We start from the raw sequence: 9,652 nt of genomic DNA on the forward strand, positions 1-9,652 counted from the left end.
AATAAATGTCTTCATTATCATATTCTAAGTTGTTAATAATGATAAAGACTCCATTTAAGGAATTTAGCAAGGCTGAATCTGTATACAGCACAAGAGGGATGTTCTAGTTTTATATCTTAATCATTCCTGATTATCTCATCTCATTATCTCTAGCCGCTTTATCCTGTTCTACAGGGTCACAGGCAAGCTGGAGCCTATCCCAGCTGACTACGGGCGAAAGGCGGGGTACACCCTGGACAAGTCGCCAGATCATCACAGGGCTGACACATAGATACAGACAACCATTCACACTCACATTCGCACCTACGGTCAATTTAGAGTCACCAGTTAACCTAACCTGCATGTCTTTGGACTGTGGGGGAAACCGGAGCACCCGGAGGAAACCCACGCGGACACGGGGAGAACATGCAAACTCCGCACAGAAAGGCCCTCGCCGGCCACAGGGCTCGAACCTGGACCTTCTTGCTGTGAGGTGACAGCACTAACCACTACACCACCGTGCCGCCCATTCCTGATTATACTTGTAATAAAAATAGACCCAGATAATAAATGTATAAATAAAGTCTTTATCAATTCTAGGCCAGAGCTATAGATATTTGCTCCTCCAAAGCTGGCAATAGATTCCTATTGCCTGTCATCTCCTCATGCCTGTGCTGAGTGAATTTTTTGGCCTTAGGTCAACATGGCCTGGTTCTATGTTTTAAGTCAAGCATTCCGCATTCATCCTGCAGGATGGGTCTTAAATAAATAATCCCCCTTATCAACACCACCACCTTCACCACTGGCTCACTTTACAGTTGAAAACATCGGATTGGACAGTGACATCAGATCAGACAGTGACAACATCAGATCAGTAGGTCCTGATGACTATGTCGCAAGGATGGAAAACTGCAGCTCTGCCAGCAGCCCACAACCTTCTCATCAGTGTCAGACTCTAACAAAATCACCAATCTGACCAAAGAAAACAGGCTATGGCTAGGAAACAGGGCTTCTACTCAACATACTTTCTTGTTCAGAAGAAGTACTGTACAGTGGTTTCTTCTCAATTCTAGATTAGACATGGATGAACTGGTTCATAAAATCACGTAGCTGTATTACATATATCTACATTCTGATTGAGGTTTGCCAACCAAGCACTTCAATTCCATTCCATCCTTCAGCCTCTCTCTAGCACCAGGAGTACTCTTTAGAGATACATGAAGGTAGCCTAGTCAATTCTCATGGCCAGCATCAGGAGACTTCTAGACCACCAGGCTCTTAGGGAAGTGTGGTAGACAAAGACACTTTACTCTTTTGAAAAGGTTGTGATAAAGTTATGAGCAGCCAGTAAAATGCCATCCGTGATGCACCAGAAAGTCCTGTGACAAGCCTCTTCTTTTACTGCATAGACAAGTCCTCAGCTATGTTAAAAGTTAGATATGGTAGTCATTGCATTGTAGTATGGCCTACAGGTGAGTCATAATGGCATGCTATCCTACAAGGAACATCTCATAGACATTACTGAAAGGTGAGTCACACCAGGAAGTCTACTATAGGTGCTACTGCTACCTGTACTTCACCAACACCAAAGAAACTATCTTTATGACAAAGATACTTGTATATCAGATAAGCCATATGATCACTTTGTAGAAAGGTCCATCTCCCACAAACCTCAGTTTACGAGGAGTGAAAATCTGAAGACTAAACCTTCCCATCTGAAGTGCCTTCATACACATGTATAAATATACACAGGGTTAGTCAAAATTATGTTAACACTTAAATGGTAGAAACCATTTATTCACAAAACATATAATCATATGTACAAGATGATTTACAGGATGGGCTCATCGAGCAACAGTATTTAAAGCCCAGACACATGTTTCATGGTCACTGCACACCACACATTCAGGAGAAAAATAATCCATTAGTGTTAACATAATTTTGACTAACCCTGTAATTATATATGATCAATAAGGGGAAAATGTACCATCTAAAAAAGTTGGATTGAGAACAGTTTTGTTCTAAGAAAACCAATAGGTTAATATGGGACGGCCTTGGGCTGAGGTACCCTTGAGCAAGACGCCCAACTCCCAACTGCTCCCCGGGCGCTGTTAGCATGGCTGCCCACTGCTCTGGGTATGTGTGTGCGCTCATTGTTCACGTGTGTGTGTTCACTGCTTCAGATGGGTTAAATGCAGAGAGGAATTTCACAAGTGTGTGATGAATAAAGTTGTGCTTTCTTTCCTTCTTAATGCTAAAAATTGGAAGTGTGTACTGTATTTTATACAATCATGTTTGCTCATATTTATAAAAGGCTCTTTAAATCAAAGGAGTTTCCATAGGATTGCATAGGATGTTTATTCAAAATCAATTTTGCAACATTCATACAAAATTAAGAATACATCACAGTCAGAAGAACAACAACTGAAATAGGAAAGGAAAAAAAAAATAAATCTTCTCACAGCAGAATAAATAGTAGTCCACACACTCCACCACAGTCCAGGTCATCCTAAAAAAAGCCAGAATAGTTAAGGTTTTTTTTTTTGGTCAAATATCATTTAAAAAAAAAAGCTTTTGAACTTCAGCATAAAAACACAAGAGTGCTCTGAGAGCACAATATCCCCTGCTGGCAACTGTGCCATAACTCTGGTAAAATGTGACTGAATTGAACGAGATTGTAATATGCATATTACCAACATATAACAAAGAATCCTGCCAAGTTTTGTGAAATTCCTCCAAAAATTGTGAGAGGAGATGATTTCAGAAGGTGAGCACCCTTCCGGAACAAACGGACGGACATCGCCATGACATAATCCCCCTTTGGGCCTTTCGGTCAGCGGGGGATAAAAATTGAGGGAAGTTGATTTCAGAAAAGAAGCACACCTTGATGAAGTTGCCAAAGTACAAGTTTTTTAATAACCAAGGGTATAACTCTGGTAAAATTTGCCCAAATTAAACAAAATTTCAACATGCGTATAACAAAGCCTTTTGCCAAGTTTGGTGAAATTCCTCCACAAATTGTGAGAGGAGCTGATTTCAGAAGAACGTACGCCCTCATGAAATTGTCAAAGTTATTTAATCAAGGGTCAAAACTCTGGTAAAATTTTCACAAACGAAATTAAATCGCAATATGTGTATTGCTGTCTTATAGCAATGCCTTTTGCCAAGCTTCAAGAAACTCATCCAAAAATTGTGAGAGGAGTTGATGTCAGAAGACAAGCACACCTTCATGAAATTGTGAAAGTACAAGCTTGTTAATCAAGGGCCACAACTCTGGTAAAATGTGACCGAATTGAAAGAAATTGCAATATGCGTACTACAGATATGGGGGGGGGGGGGGGAATCCTGCCAAGTTTTGTGAAAAATCCAAAAATTGTGAAAGGAGTTGATTTCAGAAGGTGCACACCCTTCCCAGGACGAACGGACAGACGTCGCCATGACATATTCCCCCTTCGGGCCTTTCAGCCAGCGGGGGATTTAAAAAAAAAAAAAAGGAAAAAAAGAAACATGAAGTACAATATAGATATAATGTTAAAAAAAGATAATGTAAAAAAAGATTGTTAGTGTTCAGTTGCCTCATAATGCATTTGCTGTGATGACAAATCTGAAGTTTCATCAAACTATTCCATTAATATGCATTAAAGGTTAGTACAAAACTACTTATAGTGTATGCTTACCTCATAATCCAGTCTTGTGCAATTATATCTTGAAACCAAGTGCCCTCATGCACGCCTTATGAGCCTCAATAAGATGTGTGCAGCTTTCTTCACCCTTTTCAACTATACTGGGAAAAGAAAACCAACACATCAACTTGGCAGTTGATGTTAACTTCTAAGCTTTCAGATTCATCAAAGCTTGGCTATAAAAGTCAAATATGAATGCATTCAGGAAGACCGGTGGCTAATACATTCACTCAAAAGATTAAAAGATCATTAATATTGTCACTATTTTTTTTGAATTGTGGTTTCACTAAACAAAAGGACGTTAGAAGTATTAAACATATCAGTTTCTTAAGATGTACTTCTGTTATTATACACTGCCCGGCCCCCCCAAAAAAAGTTGTGCACACTAATATTTCATTGAACTACCTTTAGCTTTATGACACGCATTTGCCATGGCATTGTTTCAACAACTTTATGCAATGTCAACATTTATTTCCATCAAAAGTTGCATTCATTTTTCACCGAGATCTTGTCTTGATGACAAGAGAGCCAAATCACACCGTAAAGTCTTCTCCAGCACATCCCAAAGACTTTCAGTGGGGTTAAGGTCAGGACTCTGTGGTGGCCAATTCATGTATGAAAATGGTTCAGGGAGCATGAGGAATCATTCTTTCACAATCTGAGCCCTAAATTTATACCCGAGCCATCAGGGTAGAAAAAAACAAATCCACTGATGGGATAACTTGGTCATTCAGTACATTCAGGTCATCAGCTGATTTCATTTTATTGCCCCATAACGTTGCTGAGCCTCGACCTGACCAAGTGAAGCAACTCCAGATCACAACACTGCCTCCAGAGGATTGTACAGTGGGCACTGTGCATGATGGGTTCATCACTTCATGAGCTTCCCTTCTTACCCCGACACGCCCATCACTCTGGAATAGGGTAAATCTGGACTTCTCAGACCACATGACCTTTTTCCATTGCTCCAGAGTCCAGTCTTTATGCTCCCTAGCAAACTGAAGCCTTTTCTTCCGATTAGTCTCACTAACAAGTGGTTTTCTAATGGCCACACAGCTGTTTAGTCCCAATCCGGAGAGTTCTTGCCGCATTACAAGTGTGGAAATGATCTTAGCTTCATTATTAAACATAGCTGACAGTTCTGTCAATTTCTTTTACAATTCAACTTCAAGCATTTAAGTGATCTCTGATCATGGTCAGTCAGGTTTTTTCTGACCACATTTCTACCGCAGAGCTGACAGTTCACCACTATCCTTCCAGATTTTAATAATGCATTGGACAGTTCTTAACCCAATTCCACCAATTTCAGCAATCTCCTTTGTCATTTGCGTTGCTTGATACAGGCCAATAATTTGACCCTTTTGAAACACAGTAACATTTTTCCACGACCATGGGATATGTATTCAGACATGGTTGTTAAAGAAATGAGAAGCTACTCACTATCAATTGGGGTTAAAAGAACTGTTGCCATCGGAAATATATTAATCACTGTAGTCATTTATCCAATCAAAGGTTCTTATGTATTTGCTTATTTAAATCCAAATGGCAACTTTTTTCCTTTGGCCAGACAGTGTAAACTGCCTTATATAAAAAGGCACATACTTTTATAACACAAAGCTAATCATGAGTAATTATGACCCATCAACTTGACATGAAAGTGTCAACACAAGCAGCAATCACTGCTTTTTAAAAATGCCTGAAGTCAGTGTGACAACAAGCAACCACACCACGACATACACAATGACTAGTTCGCCACTCACTGAATACCATTAAGCTAAAAACAACTTGGGCACAGGGTAATGAAAAATTTCATAACAAGGATAAACCAGATGATCATCGTTCAAGACTTCCGACAAACTAGAGAACAAATAATGATAGAAAATGCTAAATTTCCATCACCTACAAATTCATTTTAACTATTATAACTGTCTCACACTGACTATGACCATCTCCCCTGACTGACTGCCCGTCATTGTGGATTCAGACATCAAGCTGAGCCATGACGACTTTTGATGTATAATCCTACATAGTATATGACATATACATACAAACTTCCTGCCAGTTCCAACCCAACATCCCTAACACAAGGCTAAATGTGAAATACTATTACACAGGACTGTCAGGGTGATATCAGGCCTTCGTGAAATGTTAATATTAAATGTGCCAGCTCTCTTTACCAGGCATCCCTTGCTTTTTTAGTTTCAGGGCATGCACAGCACGGCTTCAGTGGTTTCTTCTCTTCAGCATTTGTGGTCTCCACAGTTGCAGCAGCTATGCTCGACATTATCCTTGAAGATGAGCTGTAACAGCAAAACAAATCTATTACTAAATGTTATGTATCCAAGGGTTGTTCATCTGCAGTAAAATCACACCACCCACATAAATTCATTCACTCATAAAATGTCCAATAAGTCAGCATGGTATCATTTTTTTTCTTCTATGGCCATACTGACAACTTCTTTTGGCTGCTCCCGATTAGGGATCGCCACAGCGGATCTTTCGTCTCCACTGCTCCCTGTCTTCCGCATCCTTCTCTACCACTTTCATGTCCTCTCTCACCACATCCATGTATCTCCTCTTTGGCCTTCCTCGTTTTCGTGTGCCTGGCAGCTCCATCCTCAACATTCTCCTTCCCACATGTGCCCATACCATCTCAGTCTCATCCCTCTTAGCTTAATTCCCAAGCTCTCCACATGTGCTGTCCCTCTGATGTGCTCGTTCCTTATCCTGTCCAACCTTGTCACTCCCATCCTCAACTCCACCAACTTTGCCTCCTGTCTCTTCGTTAAGGGTACGGTCTCCAATCCATACATCACAGCTGGTCTCACTACTGTCTTATACATCTTACCTTTCACTTTTGCTGGGACTTTCCTCCCCAAATCCTTCTCCAACTGCTCCACCCTGCCTGCACTCTCTTCCTCACCTCACTATCGCAGCCCCCATTTTCCTGCACAGTTGACCCCAAGTACTTGAATTCACCAACTTTCTTTACGTCTACTCCTTGGATCTTCACTACACTCTCATCCCCATTCTCATTGATGCACATGTATTCTATGGCCATATTGGCTAATATTACCAAACTGCGCATGTGCGTGACCCTTATTTAGAAGGTCAACTACGCAACACAGAATTCAATAACGAAAATAATACATAATATAAGTACCAGGACGCTTTTCTATTCTTCAAACAGTAAGCAAGCAAGTTCATTTGTAGTTAATCAACTTTTAGAGAGCAGTACATATGTAAACTGTAAAATAACTATGTTAGTTAACCTCTGATATAACACTGGCTAATGATTGCTAGCTAGCAACTGTTTTGGGGAAGAAGAAGAAGAAGAAAAAAAAACCACGCAAGACATATGCTACTACTTCCGTTTCCGAACTCCATCAACCGAATTACTTAATGAAATCAGATCTGCGATTACTAAGAGTTATCAGGAGAAAGAATTAAAGCCACCATTAACTTACATAAACTGCATTAGCAGTTACAAGTCTGTGCTCTTCCTTATACAGAGTCCTGGAGACGAGGGGGCGGGACACAGCCTGCGTACTACCGCACTACACAGCATGCCTAAGTAGGGCGACAGTACAGATTTTGGCACACTGCTTAGTATGCTAGTATGGACGCTAGCGTAACACGCTCTTGTGTAAAACTTTTGGGATGAAGGGTAATATACAATCTTTCGTCAAAATAAAAGTCTTGTCACGTTAAAAAACTTAACTATTCTTTTAATGTACCGTCTTTTTTTTCTTATTTAAATGAAAACTCGTTTTCTCAAAAACTACATAAGCAGTGGCACATTAGGGTTTTTTAAATAATTATTTATTGATGAGAGGTCCTGGGTTCGAACCAGGCAGCCAACGAGGGCCTTTCTGTGTGGAGTTTGCATGTTCTCCCTGTGTCTGCATGGGTTTCCTCCCACAGTCCAAAGATATGCAGGAATGGATCACGTGTCAATTTTCCCCATAGCAACAAGCCCGTAGTGGGCAGGCTAACTTGACATTCCTTGACAACCATAAGAGTCTGACTGGCGATGCGAAGCAATCTCATCTCATCTCATCTCATCTCATCTCATCTCATTATCTGTAGCCGCTTTATCCTGTTCTACAGGGTCGCAGGCAAGCTGGAGCCTATCCCAGCTGACTACGGGCGAAAGGCGGGGTACACCCTGGACAAGTCGCCAGGTCATCACAGGGCTGACACATAGACACAGACAACCATTCACACTCACATTCACACCTACGGTCAATTTAGAGTCACCAGTTAACCTAACCTGCATGTCTTTGGACTGTGGGGGAAACCGGAGCACCCGGAGGAAACCCACACGGACAACATGCAAACTCCGCACAGAAAGGCCCTCGCCGGCCACGGGGCTCGAACCCAGACCTTCTTGCTGTGAGGCGACAGCGCTAACCACTACACCACCATGCCACCCGTGAAGCAATCCATTTCTATAATAGCTGTTTTGACCTTTTCTACTGTCTTTTTTTTTACCCGAATTTTCGTGTGTACTTGGAAAAAGTTTGTGGTTTTAACTTCTGTCGTAAGTTAAAGCAAACTATTGGCTGTAAAAGAGAGTTTTTGGACTCAAGTTGGTCACCGCCGAAAGAAATTCACGTGCGAAATGGCGGATTTCTCAGGTATGTTTATAACTTATAATTTCTCCTTTTCTACCTTTATCATTCGCTTAATGTGTGAAGATTCTTGAAAATAAATACAGATATATCTGTAGATATGTTTTTAGCCGATAAGAAGCAGATTTATTCACATTTGAGGCCATTTTACGTCCTAAAACTTCGCGTGTGATAATTATATCTGTATTTATTTTAAAGAATCTTCACACATTAAGCGAATGATAAAGGTAGAAAAGGAGAAATTATAAGTTATAAACATACCTGAGAAATCTGCCATTTCGCACGTGAATTTCTTTCAGTGGTGACCAACTTGAGTCCAAAAACTCTCTTTTACAGCCAATAATTCACTTTAACTTACGACAGAAGTTAAAACCACAAACTTTTTCCAAGTACACACAAAAATTCGGGTCAAAAAAGACAGTAGAAAAGGTAAAAACAGCTATTATAGAAATGGATTGCTTCGCATCGCCAGTCAAACTCTTACGGTTGTCAAGGAATGTCAAGTTAGCCTGCCCACCACGGGCTTGTTGCTATGGGGAAAATTGACATGTGACCAATTCCTGCAAATGGCCTATTAACCTAACCTGCATATCTTTGGACTGTGGGAGGAAACCCATGCAGACACGGGGAGAACATGCAAACTGCATCAAACCAACAACCTTTTTCACAGCAAGAAGGTTCTGGGTTCGAACCCAGCAGCCGGCGAGGGCCTTTCTGTGTGGAGTTTGCATGTTCTCCCCGTGTCTGCGTAGGTTTCCTCCGGGTGCTCCGGTTTCCCCCACAGTCCAAAGACATGCGGTTAGGTTAATATGGGACGGCCTTGTGCTGAGGTGCCCTTGAGCGAGGCACCTAACTCCCAACTGCTCTCCGGGCGCTGTTAGCATGGCTGCCCACTACTCTGGGTATGTGTGTGTGTGCTCATTGCTCACGTGTGTGTTCACTGCTTCAGATGGGTTAAATGCAGAGAGGAAATTTCACAAGTGTGTGATGAATAAAGTTGTGCTTTCTTTCTTCTTTTGGTCCCAAAGCTGCTTTTCTGACCATTAAGCCAGGGCTTTCCCATATTTTAGGTGACCAATGAATACATGTTTCCATAATAAACTAAAATGCTCATCAATATTTTCACTGATAAAAGCACAAAAGATTTGATTAAAAAAGTTTTGTTTGTTTGTTTGTTTTAAAATGGGAAGTACCAAAATAAATGGACAACAGTCTCTGGACATTCAGTAACAAAGGGTACAGTTTATGCTAAAGTTTTTCTGTTATTAGATTAAATATTTTTGCCTGGGTAGATTGATTTATCATTTGTGAGACCTTTATTGGTGAAAAAGCAACTTGCACTTCCGCCTATAGCCG

The 9,652-nt window shown here is 40.9% G+C and overlaps 1 protein-coding gene across 1 annotated transcript; it reads right to left on the minus strand.

Moving 5' to 3' along the window:
• Positions 1 to 2,318: 2,318 nt before the first annotated feature.
• On the minus strand, positions 2,319 to 7,228 carry LOC132891723 (cytochrome c oxidase copper chaperone). The gene is made up of 4 exons (XM_060929593.1): positions 7,130 to 7,228; positions 5,840 to 5,962; positions 3,657 to 3,763; positions 2,319 to 2,488 (listed from the first exon to the last, which is right to left on the minus strand). Exons 1-3 carry the CDS (start codon positions 7,138 to 7,140, stop codon positions 3,679 to 3,681), a joined length of 219 nt encoding a protein of 72 aa, XP_060785576.1. The 5' UTR covers positions 7,141 to 7,228; the 3' UTR covers positions 2,319 to 2,488; positions 3,657 to 3,678.
• Between the last annotated feature and the right edge of the window lie 2,424 nt (positions 7,229 to 9,652).

This window comes from Neoarius graeffei, chromosome 9 (assembly GCF_027579695.1).
Source record: "Neoarius graeffei isolate fNeoGra1 chromosome 9, fNeoGra1.pri, whole genome shotgun sequence".
NCBI lineage: Eukaryota > Metazoa > Chordata > Actinopteri > Siluriformes > Ariidae > Neoarius > Neoarius graeffei.